This window comes from Letharia lupina (genome assembly GCF_014066315.1).
Source record: "Letharia lupina isolate WasteWater1 chromosome Unknown contig_15, whole genome shotgun sequence".
Lineage (NCBI taxonomy): Eukaryota > Fungi > Ascomycota > Lecanoromycetes > Lecanorales > Parmeliaceae > Letharia > Letharia lupina.
This window is the reverse complement of record NW_023502984.1, coordinates 1,370,525-1,394,862: the sequence shown is the minus strand read 5'-3', so window position 1 is coordinate 1,394,862 and position 24,338 is coordinate 1,370,525. Positions and strand designations below refer to the sequence as shown.

Below are 24,338 nucleotides of genomic sequence, written 5' to 3'. Positions count from 1 at the left end.
CTTATCGCAAACCGTTGCGCCAAAGCGTTAAAAGAGTGTGGACCCCTACCTGAATAGCAAGAATTCTCTAAAGCACACTATATTCGTAATAAAACGGTATTAATAATAATAGTAGCTCTTCTTAATTATATTATAACAATATTATTAATCGTAATTTAAGCGTATATAGAGAGTTTAATTAAGAGAAAATCGATATAGTATAGCGAAAATAAGATCTATAAACGTAGAGATAAATAATAATAATTTTTAAATTTATATCTAAGTAAGTAAAATATCGATAAAATAATACGATATAATTAATTAAGAGCTTCTAAATTAAATTAAATCGTAAGCGCTAAAAACTCTAATTTAATATTAAGTAAGTTTCTTCGTAAAGTATTATATAATTAATATTAATAAAGACTATTAACGACGATAATAAAGTTTATAGATAATATATTATAACTTTAAAAGATACTTAAATATTAATTAGTAAAGGAACTCTACGTAAAAGATTATATATAATATAATTTCCGATCAATATAGATTTAAGAGATCGATTTTTAACTCTAAAAAAATAAGGCTATTACGAAGATATTAAACGATTTTAATTTAATTAAAAACGAGATATCTAAAATAGTTTCGAAATTTTATTAATTAATTTTTTATAGATAAAGCTCTTCGAAATATCGCTTATAAAAGTCGTTTATTAGATTTTAATAATTTTTAAATTTATTATTATTTATATTATACTAGACGAAGTTATTATTAAAATCTTTCTATTTAATTTTATATTTAAAATAATTATAGATTAATTTAAAGATAAATATTTCTTTAATAATTTATTTAATTTAATTATTAATAGTAATATATTTTAGCGAAGAGTTTATTTATTCTAATAAGAGATTATTTATTATAAAACTTAAGAGATTAGAGTAAAAGATATTATAGATTCTTATATTTAATAAGAGTTTTAGACGATATAAGATTTTTATAAGATCTATAATTTCGAATAAATTAAGTCTCTTATAGTTTAATTTATAAAAAGAGCGATTAAAGATAATATTCTTATTATTTAAAAAGATCTTATCGTTTATTTAAAAAGTAATCTTTTATTAATACTTATTAATTTATATAACTATAATCTTCTAAACGTAATTTATATTACTTTAAATATATTTAAAAACTTATTTTATATAATTTATAATATTCTTTATCTAAATAATATTAAGACGCTTATATATAATCTTATAATTAATAATATTTAAGCTAAAAGTTATTTAAAAATAAAATCTCTTATTTATAAAAAAAGATAGAATATTAATAGTTAATAAGATAGTATTATTATTAATAAACTTAATAATAGATAATTATCTTACTTAGTTATTCTATATATAATTATAATATATTTAAAGATAACACTCTATATTCTAATTTACTTATTTAATTTATTTATTAATTTTAAAGTAAAAAGCTATTAATAACTTAGTTATAATATCTAATCTTTTATAAAAAAACTTTTATATAGTAGCTATAAATTAAGAGTCTTAATTTAATATTATTAAGATTAATAGATTATATAGATAAAATACTTTTTTAAATAATAAGTTAACTATCTTTTTAGTAGTAGTATTTTTATTAATATTAAAATAGATTATATAGTAATATTTCTTAATAAGCTAATTAATCGCTATTTAAATAATATTATAATTATTAAATATAAATAAGCTTATAACGAAGTTAATTAATATATTTTATTATTATTTTTATAAAATTAATAGAGATTATAATAAACTATACTTTTAATTATAAAATACTTTAACTTTTTAATAAATATAGTAATTCTTAATATAGATAGCTATAATAATTCTTATATCTCGCTAATTTTTTTTTTTAAGTAATTTATAAATATATATTACTTCGAGATAGTCGTAGAATAATTAATTATATATCTCTCGAATAATATTAATATATATATTATCGAATATCTATAAACGATTCTTATAGAAAAGTACTTCGTTTTATATAAAGTACTTATTAAGAGTAATTTCTTAAAACTTATTCTTATCTTCGATAATAGCGTTATAAATTTTAATATAATAGTTATTCTTCTTATTAGTCTTTACTATCTTATAATAAATAAGATTATTAATTATATATATATCGATATATTCGCTATCTAATTCTAATCGATTAAGAATAAAAATTATTTAATATTATTAAAATAATTATTTATTTTTAGAATTAATTAATTTATACTTAGTTATTTATATAAATATATTTATCTTAATATTCTAAAATCTAGATCGATAAATAATCTTTATATTAAATTTTAATAATATATTTAAATATCGAGCTTAACGTCGACTAAGATTTCTTCTCTTAATAAAATATATTAATTCTTTATAATCGATAAAGATTTTAATAAAGATATTTATATATTCTAGCTCGAGGTATTAATATTCTAGATAGCGAATAATTATTAATAATTTCTTATTATAGATCTAGTAATTATACTCGATTAAGATTAGATTTTTACTATAAAAGGCTATTAAGTAAAGTACTTCTTTATTATTATATTAAAAAAGAATATCTTTATTAATATAATTAAAAGAGTTAATCTCTAAAATAATTTTTTTTATTTTATTAAAATAATATAGAATAAGAGCTTTAATAATAACGATTTTTAGAAAGTAGAAAGTCTCTTAATATACTGGGGACTAATTAAATATAGTTTTCTTTACTATAAATTTTATTATAAATTTAACTATTTTAAAGAAATCTCTAATAAATTATTAATAAAAATTATAAAATTTAATAAAGATCTATATCTCTTTAAGGTTAATAGATATAGTTTACTTAATAATAATCTAAATTTTAATAAGATTTATTTATAACTCGTTTATAGATATTAGTAGACTTAGAAATTTAATTTTCTAAATATAGAATTTATATTTAAAGATATTTATTTAAAGATCGATATTTCTTAATTTCTAAAGAATTTATCTAACGTATTAGATATATTTCTTTTTTATCTTATTATAAATAAGTATATTATTGAGATAGATTTAATAGAAATTATTTAGATACTTAAATAGAATATTATTTATATATTATTAATATATAGCCGAGTCGTTAATTAGTTTAAAGAAGAGAATTTAATATTTATATATTTTAAGAAAGATAATAAAAGTAATAAAATTCTTATTATTCGAATATATATATAATTTATTAAACGCGACTATAATATCTAATTAAGTAAGATATTTATATTTCTAAATTCTTATTAAAATCTTATCTATTAATAAAATTAGATATTAATTTCTTTTAATAATAGCGTTTAGCTTTTAATAATTTATATAAAAAAATAATTCTCTATTCGACTTTTCCGCGAATAGAATAAGTAAGATAAATAATATATAATTTAATATTATAAATCCCTTCTTTAAATATTCGTTTAGATACTTCTTTATCTATTTTAATTTATATTTTAATATTAAATAGATTCTACTTTTCGAAAATTTTATTTTATTAAAATTATTATTAAATTTTAATTTATAATTATAGAGATAATATAGAGAAAATATATTTATTTTAATTTTATTAAAAATATCTAGATAGTTATAATACTTTAAAGATAATTTATATTTTATTTTTTTAAAATTAACTACATTAACGCTATTAATCTAAATAAAATAATTAAAATTATAATATTTCTTATATTTCTTTTCTAAATTATAGAAATATAATTTATTAATTAATATATAAATTTCGCGAGATATTTAAATAAAGAGAGATATATATAATATAAATAATGTATTATAGATCTTATTTATTATTAATATAAATAGTTTATTATCTTTTTTATAGACTAGTTAATAATAAGTTATTATATTAATTTTAGCAATATCGATAAACTTAATCTTACTTAATAAAGAGATATTTAAATTACTTTTATTATTATAAATAAGTAAGAAAAATTCTTATTATTTTAATATAATAGATAAAAGAATAAATAATATAAATAATTAAAGCTCTAAAGTAGATAGAAAAGAGAGTTTATTTATTATTAATATTTTATTATTATTATAATTATATTAATTAAATAGAAAAAGTATCTTATTTTATAATATATTAAAAATTATTTTATATTTATTTATTTAAGATTTTCTAATTATTATATTATATTTTAATAATATAATTAATATTAGATATATTTCTTTTTAATAATTTTTTATTATTATAATAAAGAGTAAATAATATATAATTAATTATTTTGCGATTTAGTCGTTATAATCTCTTAATAATTTAAATCTTAATAATAAAAATAACTTTAGATATAGAACTTTATATATTACTAAGATTAGAAACTCGTTTATAACTATATAAATATTAATATATCTACTATCTATTAAAAAGTTTTTAAATAAATAATTTCTCTTTTATAAAGATAGCGTAACTTATATATAAAAAGAATAACGTACTAAGACGTTATTAAGAATATCTATTAAATATATTTTATAAATATCTCTTATTATAACTTTAAAAGAGACTATTTATTTTCTAAATTTAAAAAAGAATTATTATTATCTATAGTATTAATATTATTAATTTTAAATTCTTTATTTATTTCTATCGTATAAAGTTATATTTTTTTAAAGATCTTTTTATTAATCTTAATTTAGATAGTTATTATATAGTTCTTTTAATAGTAATCTTTCTTATTATAATTATAGTATATTAATTTTCTTAACTTTAAATTAGTTATAATATTTAAAAATATAGTAATTATATTTAAATTAAATTTGATAATAAATATAAGATATATTTTAATCGCGGATATTATTATTAATATTTATATTATAATTAACTTAATAATAATCTTTATAAACTTAAAATTCTTATATTTAATACGTTATAAATTATTTAACTTTCGAAAATATTTTTTTATAATTTTTAAGATAATAAAATCTTTTATAATCTATTATAACTCTCTTAATTTCTTTCTTAATTTCTTAAAAAGATAATTTTTTAATATAAGAGTTTTTTTAATATTAAGAATAATATTTAATTAAATAAAATCTAAATAAAAGTTGATAAAGATTTAGATTTTTTATTATAGAGTATATATATTATATAATATATTATTATATTAATTTAAGTTCTTATAGATATCAATTAACTCGTTTATAATTTTAATAAAAAATTAATATAGATTAATAGAGTTTCGAAGTTTTTTATATATTATATATTATATAATCTTATTACTAAATTATAAAATTATATAGATTATTTTAAAATTTTTAATAAGATAATAATCGCTATTAATCTTAAATTTTTATTTTATTTTAAAGAATTAATCGTTTTAAATAGAATTAATATTATCGATAAATAGAGATAAATCTAGAATCTTAATTAATTTTTCTTTTAATTATCTAGATATATATTTCTTCTTAATTAAGAATAATTATAAATCTTTTATAGATTATAAATTAAGATTATTAATTTTTTATTATAAGAAAGTTATATTCTTCTAAAAGTCTTAAACTAATTAATTTATCTTCTTAATTATTTTATAAATTTAAAATAAATTATTTATAACTAGATTCTTTTCTATTATAACGATATAATATTAAATAATAATCTCTTAAAAATTATCTCGCTTCTAACGAATCTTATTTAATATAATTATAAATTCGTTAAGTTAATATTTAGTCTAATATTATAATTATAGAGTAATAATAATATTTTAAAATATTTTTATTAAGTTAAACTCGTCGACTATATTATCTAATAGAATTAATATTTATTAAAATTTAATTTACTTAAATAGAGTCTTAATTTAATTTATTCTTTTAATATTAAATTTTATTATAAGAAAGAAAAAAAGAAGATTTAAAATAAAGTAAAGAGGAGTTTAAATATTTCGAAAGAATAGATATTAAGAATATTAGATATATTAGAGAATAGTAAAATTTCTTAAAAACGTATCGAAATTATTTAATATTAAAAATATTTTTTTTTACTATAAAGTCTAAAATAAGATTATTTCTTTATAAAAGTTTAATATATTTATTTTTTAATTATTTAAAATATTAAAAAGATTATAAATACTTTAAATAATAGCTTTTCGAGTATACTTACTTCGCTTAAAAGATTTCTTATTTTATAAAGAAATTATATATAAAAAAGTTTTAAAAAATAATATTCTAAATTAATTATAACTCGATTATTTCTTATTTAATTAAGATCTTATTAAAACTTTAGATATTATAATATATAAAGTTATAAGTAATATTACTAGTATATATTTTAAATATAAAAATATAAGATAATATTAACTATTTCTTTTAATTCGCTAACTATATAAATAATCTAATATCTTCTTTATCTCTTAATTATTATTTATTAAAATTATTTCGCTATTTTATTTAAGCTCTTTAAAATTAATTTATCTATCTAATAAACTTATTTAAAGATATAATAATTTAATTTAATTTCTTATTAAAGTCTTTATTAGCGCGTTTCTTTAAATTTATTTATTAATATAAATAAAATAAATAAATTAATTTTAATTATAATATTAATATAGATATATTAAATAAAATAACTAAGATATCGAATTATATAGATAAAAAGAAGATATAATATAGTAGAGAATATCTTCGCTAAGGCCCGCTAGTTATAGAGCTAAGAGGTATATTAAGAATACGCTCGTAATACTCGATATTACGAGTATACTCTTAATATATTACTACTTAACTCTATAATCTAATATCTTAGCGAAGATATCTTCTACTATAGTCTATATTATATCTCCTTTTCATCTATATAGTTCGATAGCCTTATTATTCTTAATCTATCTCATTTATATTAATATTATATCTATACTAGTTCTAATACTCGAAAGTTTATAGTCTTAAAAATTTTAATCTTATAACACGTAGTAGCTTTATAATTAGTTAAAAAAGAATTACGCGAAGATATATAAGATATATTTATTATATAGTATAGATATTTAAAAAGAATATTTAATTATTTTAATAATGAAAAAGTCTTTAATAGTCGAGTAAATCTCGATATTTAAACTTATATCGATATCTAATAATTTAAAAAATTAGATTTAGTCTAATTATTTAAATAAACTATTAAAAACTTTAATTTTAATAGAGATTTAAGTTATTATTAATTAAAGATTTTTAAATAAATAAGAATATTAATATAATAGAGAGAATTAAAATTAATTAATTTTTTTTTATCGAAAATAAATTAAAGTTAAAAATTTCGCTTTTACTTAGATATATATAAAGAAAATTAAATTTATATATTTTCTCTATATAAATAAAATATTAGATATTATTTTAAATAGTTATATATATAATTAAAAAAATAAACTATTAAATATATTTTAATATTTTATTTAAGTTAAATAAAAAAGAGATAAATTTTAATAAAAGAGATTAAAATTAGCGATATATTAGTTATACTAATATTCTTTAAAGAGATAAAATTATAAAGATAATTATTAAATAAATTATTTAAATAAATTATTTAAATTAATACTTACTTATTAATATATAACTATATAGATTAATTCTCTAGAGATAAATAAAAAAATTATTAAATTTAAAGTATAAGAGAGAAATTAAAAGATCTAAAGTATAAATATAATAGAAGAATTAAAATATATTATAAAGTAATAAAGAAAAGAGAATTAAGAGTTTTTATCTTAATCTAAAGAGAATCAATAAGATCTTTTTAATAAATATATAAGATTATTATAGTAGTCTATAATTACTCTTTATAGTTCGAGTAAAAGCGTATATAAATAAATAAATAATTAAATAATTATAACTTTATATAAATAATTTAAAAAAGAATACTTTATATAATTATATTTATTAATAGTTCTTTTATATCTTTATATTAAATTAAGATAAATATAATATAATAAAAATATATAATTATATAAAGTATTCTTTTTTAAATTATTTATAACGAAGTTAAAAGAATATATAAGTTTTTAAATAAAAATTATAAAGAGTATTACTATTAAATATAATTATATAGAATTTACTAATTATTTTATATAGAAAATAGTCTATATTATATATTACTCTATCGTATATATCTAAGTATAAGAAAGTTTCTAGCGAGCCGCTTGCTAAATAAGGCAAGCGTAGCCGAAATATCACACCGACATGAGACTCGTAGGACTCGGTCACCGAGTAGATAATCCGCCACACCAGTTATAGATACATCAATTATCCTTTTACGACGAGAATGTACATTATTAGTTCCTCTGTTTCCTTAAACCTAACGGGAGCCTACTATATCTGAGAGCCGCCGCTGATAGCGCTATCTGGAACCTTTGGCGCAGACGTGAGACCTCCGTATATACTCCCAGGTATGGAGGGCGAGATAGACCAATGAGAAACTGCTCTTTGATGATATTTTATTGGATCAAGAAAGACTGTATTGTGGTAAACTGTGGTGGAGAGATCAAAGGAGTCAAGAGATGTCTTCCCCGCGAGACATGTCCCCAGAGGACGCAATAGAAGAATGCAACTGCCAAATTGATCCTTTTGATATCTCAAGCCACGTCGCAACTATTCTCGACGATGGCGACATACCTTTGATCTCGGTGTCTATCGAGGGTAAGCCGAACATCTCAAGAACAAGTGTACACCAAGGCCAGAGTACATGTGAGTTTGTAGCTCTGAGCCACGTCAGATCACAAAATTTATTTCTCGACGGCACCTCCAAATGTTCTCTTCAGCAACTGCAAAGTCTGGTCAACGAGCTACTACAGTCCAAGATACTACTATCGCTGGGTACCACGCTCCCATTCTGGATTGATACTATCTGCATTCCTGAGGACCATCGCAAAAAGACAGCGACTGAGAAGATCAAGCGGGTTTTCGAGGCTGCCGATGCAGTACTGGTTTTGGAGTCAAGCCTTTATCGTCAAAGGCCGGGGTCTATTTCAGATTACATCGCTGCGATTAGATGTTCTCCTTGGACCAAACGGTTATGGACTCTACAGGAAGCAGCTCTAGCCAAGAGACTTTGTTTTAGTTTCCATGAAACGGTAGTGCTGCTGGATGATCTCAATGTTTCTCAAGAGGCAGCAGAATCAGTCACTGCTGTTGAGCGAGTCTTTAGGACAGGGAATACTAAAGAAGTGCGGGAGAAATTGGATTGTCTCGATCTCTTGGATGCAGATATTAAATCACTGTTTGCTGCACCAATAAATGTTTCTCACACGTCGGCAAAAGATGTGGTCAAAGAAGACAAGCCAGAGGTCGCATCAGAAGCTAATTGGAATGGAACGAAAAGGTTACATCTGGTATCCGTATTACGACTGGGCTATTTTTCGTTGCCACGATTTTACCTCATTCGTGACGTCAATGAAAATTCCGAATCTCAAGCCGTCATGGAACAAATAATGACGTTATATAAGACCGAGTATAGTGCAGGCCGAGGAATGAAGACGAGCATGAGCATGGAGATGAGACTCGAGGTTTTAGTAGCTTTCAAGTTGAATAGGCCCTCAAAGAACAATCATATGATAGATTGATATCTTGTGTCGATAGCTAGCCATTCCATTATCATATAGGAAACATTTTAGCAGGAAACCTATACGTATCCATATCATAGTCTCCTAGTGTACTACATTAACCCTTTTGACGTTCGTTCAAGAGCCTATGTGATCTGCTTTCGCGTACTCCACGACCGCTGTTTTAGGCCCTCTTTAATTCCGGAATTCAAAGTCTAGAGATAGCATTTCTCCAATTCTGTAAACACGAGCGCTAAACGAGTAACTATCATAAACCAAGCCCAGGACTATACAAAATAGATGGTAACCATCAAGATCATCTCCCTTTACGGACGAAATGGTAGACAAAATGACGGCGCCAATAACAATAAACATACATCTTTGCTGGCTTCACAAAGAAAAGATTTCCTTTTGCCGCCAGGCAGAAGTTTCTCTCGTACCAATACCGATGTCAATGACTGAGCACCCGATGCTATTAGAGCACTTGATCACGATGTTGTTGGTTCTCATGCGGAAAGCGTTCAAAGCACTTGATATTCTTGCCCTTTCTATTCAGAACCCGCTCGTCAATAGTATCCGGCGCGCTGTCATTGCTAAGCTTCGCTCGCACTAGGCCATCTTTGCAGTCATCGAGAAACTCGGACGTGTGTGGGGCCAAAGGGTGACGATGGCCAATGTACGGATCATCCGCCAATTCAATAGTGCACTGATGTGCCTCGTAAAATCTGTCTGCCCCTCCTCATTTATGGTGTGTGTAATTATCGCTAAGGAGCCTGAACTTTCGAGATGAACTACCACCCACAAGTCATCCTATGTTCTCTTTCGATCGTATGAACGCCTAGATGGACGTAATCTTCAAGCGCCACTCTCCTTGAGCTATCCAAGTCTACCTCCTTGAGTGCTTGCCTGACCACATTGTATAACTGATGTTCGGAGGTATGTATAGCTTTGATGAATGAGCTTCATCGACAGCAACCTTGTCATCCAGTTCTTTTTTTAATGAGGCATCTTGCAGGCCGAAGATCTCGTCCTCTTGGAATTGAAGGTACTCCCTGCGGCATGCGGTGGGTTAGCAGGAGGGTATTGCCAAAGGGAAACTGGTAGTTTCCAGAGAATTCTTCGCACCTTGGGATTTTGATGAAATGCATGGTGAAGGTATTGTTCTACCCGCAGCTTTGAGAAGAAAGCATCTGAGTTGAAGAGAGCAGGAAAGGATAGGTGAGATGGGGTAATAGTGGGCGGCTGATACACGAGTACAGTATATATGCTTGTCCTTGTGACCTATCTGTATTTGCGTAGTGTAAGCAACTCTCAAGTATTGTTCGGGAGTCAAAGTGCCAAGCAAATGGTAGATCGCTGACGTTTCCTTACTTTAAGGTCGGCAGAGGGTTTTTACTAATCCTCCCCGGACAGTCTTGGCAAATTTGTAGGCGGAGAATATTTCGACTCGTATTGATAAGACATAGAGTATAAGTAGTTATAGTGTAAAATAAAATCGTATTTTATAGAGATCCTAGGAGTATTTTTAAATCTTAGAAGATTTTTCGTCTAGAAGATCTCTAAATTAAAAGATCTTCTTAGTTTTATTATTAATAACTAAGCTATAATTTATATTATAGCGTAATATTACTTTATAGCCTATATCTTATTTCATTACATCTTATTTTATTATACTTCGTTCTATTATATTCTATTATTCTTATTACTCTTATTACTTTCTATAAGATTTTAAGAATATTATCTCTATAAGAACTTTAACTAAATCGCTTAAATTTAAAGTCAGAAATTAAAAAGTATAAATATAATTTATAATAGTTAGATTTCGAAAACGAGGCTTAATATTCGTATTTACGAAAAAAATTATAGAAGACTCGCTTTCTTAAAAGACTTTCGAAAGAAATCTTAAATTACGATATTATGAGATTAAAAAATAGTTAATATAAAAAGATTCTTTAAGAGAATTTTAGAATAGATACGTTGAACCTTATAATAAATCTTTATTTATAAATAATACTTATAATATTCTTATTATCTAACTAGTCTATATAGATTATTATAAAAAACTCTCTATTAATCTTAATATTCTCGTATCTATTAAAAAATATACTATCTCTAAAATTCGATAAATTCGATAAATTCGACGTAAAATTAAAATATCTACTTACTATTAAAATTATATAATAACTCGATATAAATATATTACGTAGAATTAATATTTCGTAGATAATAGAATATATATCTTTTATAGTTATTTTATTATTTTTTATTATTATATATTCTTTAAAACTTAAAAAACGAGCTTTCTCTTTATATATTATCTTTATTTATATAATTAAAAAATTATTATTATCTCTTTTAATTCTTTTAAGTCTTTTAAGTCTTTTAAGTCTTTTAAGTCTTTTAAGTCTTTTAAGTCTTTTAAATCTTTTAAATCTTTTAAATCTTTTAAATCTTTTAAATCTTTTAAATCTTTTAAATCTTTTAAATCTTTTAAATCTTTTAAATTTTAATACTTTTAATACTTTTAATACTTCTTTTAATTGAAAGCTTTAATTCTTCTCTTTTAAAAATCTTAAACTCTAAATAATATATACTTTTAAATTATTATTTTAATTATTTACTTACTTAATTATTCTCTTATTTTTATTATTCTATAATATATTAATTATTTTATTCTTATATAGTTATAAAATTTATAAGTTATATTTTCTCTTAATATATATACTTATACTTAATCTTATCTTTCTTTCTTAATTATATTTCAAAAAAAATTATTATTAATAAGTTTATTTCTATTTTAATTTTAATTTTCTAATATTTTAATTCTTAATTAATTTTAATATAATATTAACGCTAACGCGTTTTAATATAATTTATATAAAGAGACTTCTATATTATATACTTAGAGTCTCTTATAATTATTATTTCATTTATTTAAAAATTTAAAAATTTATTCTTTTTTTATTCTTTAATGAACTTTAAATAAGATATTAAATATTAAAGTTATATTATATACTTTATTAATCTTTTTTAATAGAGTAAAATTATAGTTCTTAATTATAATTTATTAATTTATTTATATTAAGATATTATTATAATTTAACTTATATATATATAATATATAAGAGTTATTCTATTATTCTATATAGTCTATAAATAGATATATATAAAGAGAGACGCGTTAAGATTTAATTAGAAAGATATATTAAATATAAAGACTTAATTCGTAATAAGTATTTAAAAAAAAATAAGAATAGTTATATTCTTATAGTAAGAATCGAAATATTAAAAAGAATTAAAGATATCGAGTTAATTAGTAATATAAATCTTATAAAAATCTTCTATTATAATAAAACTCTTCGAATAATATCGAAGTAAGATATCGAATAAGTTTAATTTATTTAAATATATATTATTTAATCTTTTAATAAAAATAGTCTTATTTAATAATAGTAAATATAATTCTTATAAGTATATTAATTATTATTATTTATAGAGATTTAATAGATTATAATCTTATTCTTATTATTCTTATAGATTATTATAAATTAATTATTTATACTCGATATATCTTTTTAATTAAATCTTAGCGCGTCTCTCTTTATATATATATATATCTATAAACTATATAAATTAATAGAATAACTTTATACTATATCGATATTAAGATATTAAGAATTATTTCTTAATAAATAATAGTAATATTTAAAGATTATTTAATAGAAGTTTATTAAAATATTCGCTTATATATAGTATTAACTAGTTACGCTACGTCTCTATTTATCTTAATATTTATATCGCTTATCTATTAATATTTAACTCGTTACGTAAAGTTACTATACGTAAATATAAGTAGTAAATCTTCTAATAAGCTATTACTATATCTTCTAATTTAGATAATATAAAATCTACTACTTTCGATTTTAGCTTATTTATTTCTAATATCTTAAATAATTAGCTTTAAGATATAATAAATCTATTTTAAAATATAATAAGAATTAAAATAAGTATATTAAGAATTAAAATAAGAATTAAAATAAATTAACTACGTAATAAGTTCTATTAATAACTATAAATTCTTTTAAGTATCGAATACTTTTAAACTTAGTTAGCTATTTAGCTAGTTACTTAGTTAATTACTTAATAAATTACTAAGCTAATCGCTTTATTAGCTATTTAATAAGCTATTTAATTAAAGTACTTAATGAAATAAGAAAAAAAGTTACTATAATACGTAAATACGAAGAAAACTATAAAGAAATTAAGTAATAATAAGACTATTATCGTTAAGAATACGACTTAACTCTTTACGATCTTACGTTAAATTATCAATTAGTAAATAAAGAGTATTATTAAATATATATAAAAGAATAAGATAGAGTTAAGCTATAAAATCTCAAATTAATATATATAAATAATTATAGATTTATTAGATTTACGCTTTTTAATAACGTAAAATTTTTAAAATTTAGTCTTATAATTATTAAAGAATAAGAATCGTAAATATTATTTATTAAAGTTCGCTTATTAAGTTCGCTCGATAGCTCTAATTAAAAAATAAATATATATTATTTAATTTTAAAATAACTTTTTTAATTTCTATTAAAATTTTAAGTTTTTCTTTTATATTATCGAATATAATATAGACTTTTAAATAAAAAAGAATCTTAAAATTTAATCTTATATTTCTTTAAAGATAAGAAATTTAAATATCGCTTACTAAAGATCGCTAATTAAAGATCGCTTACTAAATTTACTCGATAGCTCTAATTTAAAAAAACGATTATAAATTTAATTTATAGATCTTTACTTCTATTAAAATATATTACTACGAGTAAAGATCTATAAATTAAATTTATAATTTTTTTTTTAATTAGAACTATCGAGTAAATTTAATAAGCGATCTTTAATAAGCGATCTTTAATAAGCGATCTTTAATAAGCGATCTTTAATAAGCGATTATTACGATATATTAAGATCTTCTTTAAAGCTATTACTTAATTAGATCTAGCGTAACTTAATATCGTATATATCTATTTTATAGATATATAGAATAATTAATATCTTTTATATTATATATAAATTTATAATCTAGTTATTTATTTTCTTAATAATTAATAGTAATATCTAGTTTAAATTCTTTTAAGTTATTTATATCGTTACTTAACTCGTAGTTACGCTATATTAATAGTTAATTTTATATTTCGCTATATAGCTAAATCGTTATTAATATATATAAAAGAATAAAATAGAGTTAAGCTTAAAAATCTTAAATTTATATATATAGTTAATTATAAATTTAAAATTACTACGCTCTTTAATTAGATTAACTAAGTTATCGCGAATAAATAAATTAGCGTTTATAACTATTAAAAAAATATAGTCGAATAATATTAAAACTAGTATAGATACGATATTAATATAGATGAGATAGAATAAGAATAATAAGACTATCGAATTATATAGATAAGAAGAATATATAATATAATAGAAGATATCTCCGCTAAGACTTACTAGCTATAAGACTAAGAAGTATATTAAGAGTACGCTCGTAATACTACTTTTCTCTCTTTATAAAATTATATTTTATAATTAATAAGTAAAAAGATAGAAAGATGAGTATATATATACGCTAAACGTCTAAAAGAATAGTAAGAGTAGTAAAGCAATAATCGTATTCGAGATTCTTAGAATAATATCTTTCTTTATAGACGATATTAGAAATAATAGTAGCTCTCTTTATTTATACTATAATAACGTCGCTAGCCCTAGTTTAGACGTATATAAAAAGTCTAGTTAAAAGAAAATTAATAAGATATAGCGAAAATTATATCTATTAACATAGAAGTAAATAGTAGTAATTCTCGAATTTATATCTAAGCGAATAAGATATTAATTAAATAATACGACGTAATTAATCGAGGTCTCTTAAATCGAATCGAGCCGTAAACGCTAAGATCTTAAATTAATATTAAATAATCTAATATAAATTTTTTATAAAATATTATATAGACGATATTAATAAAAGCTATCGACGGCGATAATAAGGTCTATAGATAACGTATAATAACTTCGAAAGTAGATATATAATAATAAGAGAAGTCTACTTAATAAGTTTAATATAAGATTATTATTAAGTAATAAGAGCCTAAGAAATCGATTTGCGAATATGAAAAATAAGACTCTTCTAAAAATATCGAATAATTTCTATATATCGATTATAGAAAGCCTTAGCAACTAAGCTCGTATACTTCGTCGAAATCTATATCGAGTTCGAAGTATTTATTATACTTTTATATATAAGTCTAATTCTTTATTAGATCTAATGCTATTATAGACCTTAGCGCTACTTACGCTAAGACTTTAATATCGTATATATTATATTAGAGTTTCTTTTAGAATTTAATTTTAATAATATATCTCGTATATTTAGAGGCTTAGCGAATATAGATTTACTTCGTATATCTCGAAGTTTTAATATTTTTTAGAGATTAATTCTACTATTAAATACGAGTAAAGGTCTATAAATTAAATTTATAATTTTTTTTTTAATTAGGGCTATCGAGTAAGTAGATAAGCGATCTTTAATAAGCGATCTTTAATAAGCGATCTTTGGTGAGCGAACTTTAATAAGCGATATTTGAATTCCTTGCGCTTTAATAATTATAAGACTAAATTTTAGAATTCTTAAAATTTTGAAAAGTATAATAGCGCTTTAAAATTTAAAAAAAAATCTCAAAATTTTAATAGAAAATAAAAAAGTAATTCTATGTGTTAATAATATATATTTATTTTTTTAATAAGGAAGATATAAGAGGGCGAGATTTTAATGATTACGGACGTTAATTTATTTACTCGCGATAACTTAGTCGATCTAATTAAAGAGCGTAGCGAATTCGAATTAATAATTAGCTATATATATAAATTTAAGATTTTTAAGCTTAGCTCTATCTTATGCTTTTATATATACTAATATTATTAAATTTTATAACGACTTTATATCTTTTATAGTCTATATTCGCTAGTTAATCGTTAATAAACTACGCTCTTATAATTCTAATCTCTCTATCTTTTAAAGAAAAAGACTTATTATTATTATAATATTAGATTTATCTCTAAATTATATAATAAATAATAAAGATAATATTAATAGTCGCTATAGCGCCGATAACGAGTTCGAAAGTTTCTTATTAGTAAAAAATCTTACTATAAAATAATATCTTATAATTATTAAGACTAAAAATTATTACTTAGAATAAGAATAAGAGTTAACTATATTAAAGGTTTATAATCGCGAGCTTTATAATACTAACTTATTATTTATAATTAATAAAAGTCTATCTACGCTAATTACTATCGCGTCTTTAATAAATATATTAATTAAAGCGAAAATACTTTATTTTAAAAGAATATATTTTTATAAGAGTATTAGTAAGAGAAAGTATTTATACTAATTCCGCGAAGTCGAAATTAAGTTTCTTATAAGTTTTAAGTATTTTATTATTAATTAAGTTAGAATTATTTATTATATATAATCTTTAGAAGACGATCTTAATATTTAATAGTATAGATATTATTAAATTTATAGTTTAAAGAATATAATCTTCGAATTCTTTAAGTAATTTCTATTTAATTTAATTACGAATTTAATAAATTATCGCTTTCTCGCCTATAAAAAATAAGAGAAAACTAAATATTATTTTAATTAGAAGATATTTATTTTTAAAATTTATCTAAAGAAGCTAAAGACTTATTTATCTTTATTTTCTAAGAAGTATTAAGTTAATTTCTTCTTAACTAAACTTAGATTAGAGCTTAAAAATAAGATTTTAAATATTAATAATATATTAAGATAATAGAAAGAAATTCTTATCTAGATTATTATATAGAATTTTTTTTTAAAACGTATACACTTTAGCGATAATTTCTATTTAAAGTCTTTAAGAGAATTTATTAAGAATAAATTTTTAAAGAAATAAATTTTAAAGTCTAAATTAACTCTAAATAATAGCGTTAAAATAGCGCGTATTTAAGAGAATAATATAAAATATAAAGTTAAATTCTTTAACTTTAATTATAAAAAGAATAATTATTTTTATTATAATAAATAAAGTTATTAAATATCTAAATATCTAAATCTTAATAAATTATTTATTATTAATATCGATATAGTATTAATAAAAAAAATTAAGTCTTATAATTATCTTAGAAGCGAGATAAAAATAATAATTAATAGAGATAATTTCTTTTATCTTTATAAAGAGATAAATAAAGCTTTAAAACGAATAGAGATAACTTATTACTCTACTCGATATTAATATATATATTAATTTAATTTTATAAAAGTTTATAATTTAATAAAATTTAAAATCTTATAACGTTATTTTATTATAATCGAAAGTGTTAAGTAATTAAAGTATATATTATTATAATATATATTAACTAAATTACTAGTTAATAAATAATTAAAATTAAGATAAAAGATATAATATATTTTTTTATATTATTAATTAAAAAAGTTTTAATATTATATTAAGTATATTTAAATTAAATTAATTATAAATAATATTAGATTTAGCGATAAAGTAATAATAATTTAAAGTTAATATTAATAAATTATAAATTAAGAAATTAATTAAATTTATTTAAATTATCGAATAGAAGCTAAATATATTCGCGATTATATATGTTATAATAATATAAAGCGAATTAAAAAATAAACGTAATTTAAAGCTTTTTTAGAAGTTATTAGAGTTTAATAATATTTTTTTTTAATAAGAAAATAGAGATCTTATCTACGCTTAAGTAAGAAGATTATATTATTAAGATTAAGAGCGATAAGAAGTCGCTATATAGTCTATAATCTATTTTAAATAAAATTAGCGAAGCTATAATATTATTTAAAGAATTTTCTTTAGAAAGATTAAATTTAATATTTAACTTCTTTAATTAAAATATTAATTTTTTTCGTTTCTAAAAAGAATAGAAGACTTCGTTTTTATATTAATTATCGAGATCTAAATATAATAATTATTAAAAATCGATACTCGCTATCTTTAATTATTAAGACTCTAAATTATTTATATAAATTTAAAATCTTTATAAAGTTAAATTTTAAGAATATTTATTATTAAATTTAGATTAAAAAAGATAATAAATAAAAAATAGCGTTTTATAGTTATTATAATTACTTCGAATATCTAATTATATCTTTTAAACTTATTAATATATTAATAACTTTTTAAATATATATTAATAGAGTTTTTATAAATCTAGTAAATATAATATATATAATATATTTAAATAATATTCTAATTTATAATATTAATTTAGCGAAGTATTAGCGATATATTAAGTAAGTATTTAAGCGTTTATACTAGTTTTAACTATACGCTAATCTTAAGAAATATTAATTCTATATTAAATAAGTTAAATTTCTAAAATTTATTATATTAATCGAAGATATCGCGATAAATTAAAAATATATCGCTACTATTAAGAAGTAGCTAAAATTAAAATATTATTAAAATATATAAGTCTTTTTAAATTTTATTAATTTCTATTAATAATTTATTTATAATTATTTTAATATAATAGTATTATTTATTAACTTATTTAAAAAGAGTAAAAATAATAAAAAATCTAGATTACTAGAGTAGATAGATAGCGCTAAATTAATATTCTAATAATTTTAAAATACTTTTATAATTACGCTATTTCTATACTATTATAATTTAAATTTAAAATTATATTTTAAAATTAATATTTTTAACTTCGATATAAAGACTATACTTTTATAATTAAATAAAAATAATTATTAATAATTAATAATATTTTAATCTAGAAAAATAATTTTTATAAAGTAAAATTATAAGATTTATAATTAAGAGTTACTCGCTATTATAATATTTATAAAATAATAATATTACTATCTAAAAGATAATACGTTTTATATTAAGATTTTAATATATTATAATAATTTTAAAAACTTTATGAAATAAAAGAAATTAAATTTTAGATAAATATATTAGATACTAAAGTTAGCTATTTATAACTTTAAGATTTTTTATTAAATAAATAAATTAAATTCTATTAACTCGTTATCGCGACGCTTTAATTATAAAAAAACTTCGTTATTAAATATTAAACTACTATTAATATTATAAAATAAATTTATATTTTAAATTAGTAATAAGTAGTTATAAAAAAATAAAGAGATTATAGCGATAATAGCGCTTATATTTTATATTATCGATATTTAGATAATTATTTTTAAAAGAGATTACTTATAACGTATTTTAAAGATTAATAAAAATATTAATTTAAGATTTATAAGTCTATAATAATTAAATAATTTTTTTTTAAATTAATATTAATAAGTTAGTAATTAAATATCGCGTACGTAGCTAAATATAAGTCTTAGATTCTAAAAGACTATTAAGATATAATAATTATTTTTATATTTTTAAAAATAAGATTTTAAGAAAAGAGCTTATTAATAAATACTATAACGATTTATTATTTAAATATTTTAGCGTTATAAAAATATATAAATTATTTATTTATAAATATTATTAAGATAAGAGCTTAAAGTAAGTTATTGATTATATTAAAATATATAACGTTTATTAATAAATTAAGACTTCGCGATATCGCCTTTATAGCGAATTAAGTTCGCTTTCTATCGTTATTAAGCTATAAAAGAAAATTTCTATAAACTTTATTACTAGCTTATTAATAAGTAAATATAAAAATATTATTTATAATATTATTCTAGTTATAATAAATTAATTTATAAAAATAATAAGATATATTTCTATATTTATTATAATCGATATCGCTTAGCTAATAAAAGTATTTTATTTTAAAATAATATATCGCTATAGTATATTAAATAATATTATTAATAATAAAGACTCTATATTTACTAATAACTTTTAATTTATTATTTATTTTTATTTTAAAATTAAATAATATTTAAATATTATCTTTTACTCGTAAATCGATAAATAAATTAAGCGTTAAAATTAGATACTAGAATATTTTTTATATATATTCGCTAATAATAAGTAAAACGTTTAAATAAAAGAATTATTAATAATAGAGTTCGCTTATATAAATAATTAATATTTCTTTATTAAAACGATATTATTCTTTCTAATATATAAATACTATTCTAAAATTTATTAGAAGATTAAGAATAACTTCGCTAAGGGGGAGATATTTATTATAAATAATAGAGTAAAGAAGTTATAAATATTAAGAGATAAGATAATAAAGTAATTTTATAGCGCTATTACGATTTAATTTAAATATTATAATAAAATATATTAGTTTTAAAGCTATAAGATAGATAATTTAATAATATTAGCGATTAAGAATTTAAAGTAAAAATATCTAAATAAGAAGTTATTTTATAAATTTATAAGATTATTTTAGATTATAGATAAGATAAAAGCGTAGATATATCGCTTACTTTTATTCTTAATATATAAAATTTATAATATCTTTTATATATCGTTATTTAAATTTTATTATAATCGCGATTATAATAATATAATAAATATCTTTATATAAATTTTTAAGCTTATTAATAATAATAAGCTTTAGAAAGTTAAAGAAATTATTAATAAGATTAAGTATAAAAAAGATATTTAATATAAAGTTAAATAGACTAATTAAGATAAAGAGTATAATTAATAATTATTAAATAATAAATTTATTAATATTAGCGAGCTAATTTAAGTTTATAAATAAATAAATAATAAGTGTAAGTATTAAGTAATAGATAATAATAAGTCTTTTATTATTAAAGAGTTTATTTAACTATATAAATTAATAGCGAATAAGCGAATATAATAAAATAAGATATAAATATTAATTAGATTAGATATATTTTTAGATAATACTTATACTATATACGTATTTCTCTATATTTACTATTATTAAAATATAAATAAATTAAATAATTATATTATTTAATTATTTATTAAACTCTACTATAGAGAAAATATATTATATTAAAATATATACTATTAATATAAACGTATTTTTATCTAGAATAGTTATTAAAGAATTATCTAAAAATCTCACGTTAGCGCTATTATTAAAAAAAGATTATTATTTAAATATTCTTTACTATCTTATCGTTAGATTTTAAATTAAGTTTATTAATTTATTATTTTAATAAAAAGATAGTTAAAGTATAATTATCGAGTTAATACTTATTAATATTCGTTATATATTAATAAAGGCTCTTAAGTTTCTTTTTTAATAACTTATTTATTTTCTTTAATTTCGCTATATACTTATTTATCGCTATAAGCTAGTCTTAAAAATCTATAATTATAATAAAGATAATCGAAGTTATCGCTATTATATATTTCTATAATTTACGCTATTAAGTAATCTTCTTATTAAGCTTAATTCGTTAATAAAATATTCGCTAAGACTATTTAGCGCGACGATAGTATTATATTAATTTTCTTATCTATATTTAAAAATATAGAGGAATTTTAATATAATAACTAATATCGCGTTTTTCGATCTTATAACTATTATAAAAAAGAGATTTATTTTAAATATATAAATTATTATCTTAATAAAAATAAGTTTTATATAATAAATTAGATATTAAGATTTATTAGTAGTTAAGTATATAAAGCGATAGTAATAGAAATAATTAGAGATTAATAGTCGCGTCTATAAAGCGACTCTATACTTACTATTAAATTTATTATTATTATTAAAAAAAAGTATTATAAAATTATTAGTCTATATATTAATATAATTAAAAATAATAAGATATTTATAATAAAGAGAAGTAGATTACTAGTATAATAAGATATATTATATTTATATTAATATTAATATTAATATTATAATATTAGAGTAAATACTTATAAGAGAGATATTAAAAGTTATAAAGAATAAAAATAAATAATTTAGAAAGAATTTTTATATTCTTTATTATAGTATTAATATTAGCGAGTAATATCTAGTAATATAAGTATTAATAACGCGATAATATTTCGTTATTATCTATAGAGTCGCGTTATCTAACTATTATTATTATTCTACTATTATTATTAATTAATAATTAAAAGTATTATTACGAACGCGTCGCTCTCTTAATTACTCTCTTCGAATATCTATAATAGAGATTATTACTAGATTACTCCGCTATTAGCGTATTACGTTATAAAAATAATATCGTTTATAGAGAAACTCTTCTATCTTCTTTTATCTATTAGAGTTTTACGATTTTATTATAAGTTTTTAAATTAAATATCTATTCGCTATAGAGATTATTAACTAACGCTATAAAAATGTTAATATTAAGCGTATTAATTTACTATAGATTATTATCGATTAATATTATAAAAGTAATATTATTCTCGAGATAATATTAATATTATTATATAATATATTAGTAGCGCGTTTACGATATTTAATAATTAATTCTATTACGTTATTAAAACGATATTATAGTAAATTAACTCTTTTCTCTTATTTCTCTATTAAGATTTAAAGATTTTTTAATAAGCGTTTAATTTATTTAAACGTCTAGGGATTAGAGTCTAGAAGAGAAGATAATTATTAAATTTAATACTATTATAGATCTTAACGCTATTTATATTAAAACTTCGATATTATATATATTATATTAGAGTTTCTTTTAGAATTTAGTTTTAATAATATATTTTATATATCTAGAGACTTAACGAATATAGATTTATTTTATATATCTCGAAGTTTTAATATTTCTTAGAGATTAATTCTACTATTAAATATACTATTAAACTCTATAATAACTCTACGTCTTTTATAGTCTATATTCGCTAGCTAAGCGTTAGTAAACTATACTCTTATATTCTTATCTACGAGTAAAAGTCTATGAATTAAATTTATAATCATTTTTTTAATTAGGGCTATCGAGTAAGTAGGTAAGCGAACTTTAGTAAGCAATATTTGAATTCCTTGCGCTTTAATAATTATAAGACTAAATTTCAAAATTTGTAAAAATTCGGAAAGCACAAATAGCGCTCTAAAAATTAAAAAAAAAAATCTTAAAATTTTGATAGAAAATAAAAAAGTAATTCTATATGTTAATAATATATACCTATTTTTTTAATAAGAAAGACGCGAAAGGGCGAGATTTTAATGGTTACGGATACTAATTTATTTATCCGCGATAATTTAGTCGATTTAATTAAAGAGCGTAGCGAATCTAAATTAATAATTAACTATACATATAAATTTAAGATTTTTAAACTTAGTTCTATCTTATTCTTTTATATATATTAATAAGATTCTCTATCTTAATAAAACTTAAATTCTATATATTAAAAGTAAGGCGAGTTATAATTAAGTATTTACTCTTCTTTATATTAGTCTTAATCTTTACTCTTATATATTACTTCGCGAATCTTTTAATCTTCTTTTCGATAAATTTCTTAGTAGATTATTAGTATTAAAGCTATACTTTTATAATACGTTTCTTTAATTTAAATATAGTTTAATTTCTTATTAATAAACTAATTAAATTATAGAAACGAAGTTTCGATTTTTTTAATATATCGTTTACTAGATTATTATTTCTAAGAAGATTAAAACTATTATTTCTAAAATTATATTCGATATATTTAATAAGATTATCGTAGAATTTAAGAAATAATTAACTTTCTTAACTTATTTTATTATAAGTATATTAATAGATTCTCTAAAGAATAGATAAGAATATCTTATATACGTTATTTAAATAATCTAGAAGATTATCGACTATAGAGTATAAGCGATA

General features: G+C 19.2%; 1 protein-coding gene across 1 annotated transcript; it reads left to right on the top strand.

The window, feature by feature from the left end:
- Positions 1-8,515: 8,515 nt before the first annotated feature.
- Positions 8,516-9,559, top strand: HO133_002742 (uncharacterized protein; the record flags this gene model as incomplete). Its single annotated transcript, XM_037293667.1, has 1 exon — positions 8,516-9,559. The coding sequence occupies one exon, from the start codon at positions 8,516-8,518 to the stop codon at positions 9,557-9,559; it is 1,044 nt and encodes a 347-aa protein (XP_037150496.1).
- Between the last annotated feature and the right edge of the window lie 14,779 nt (positions 9,560-24,338).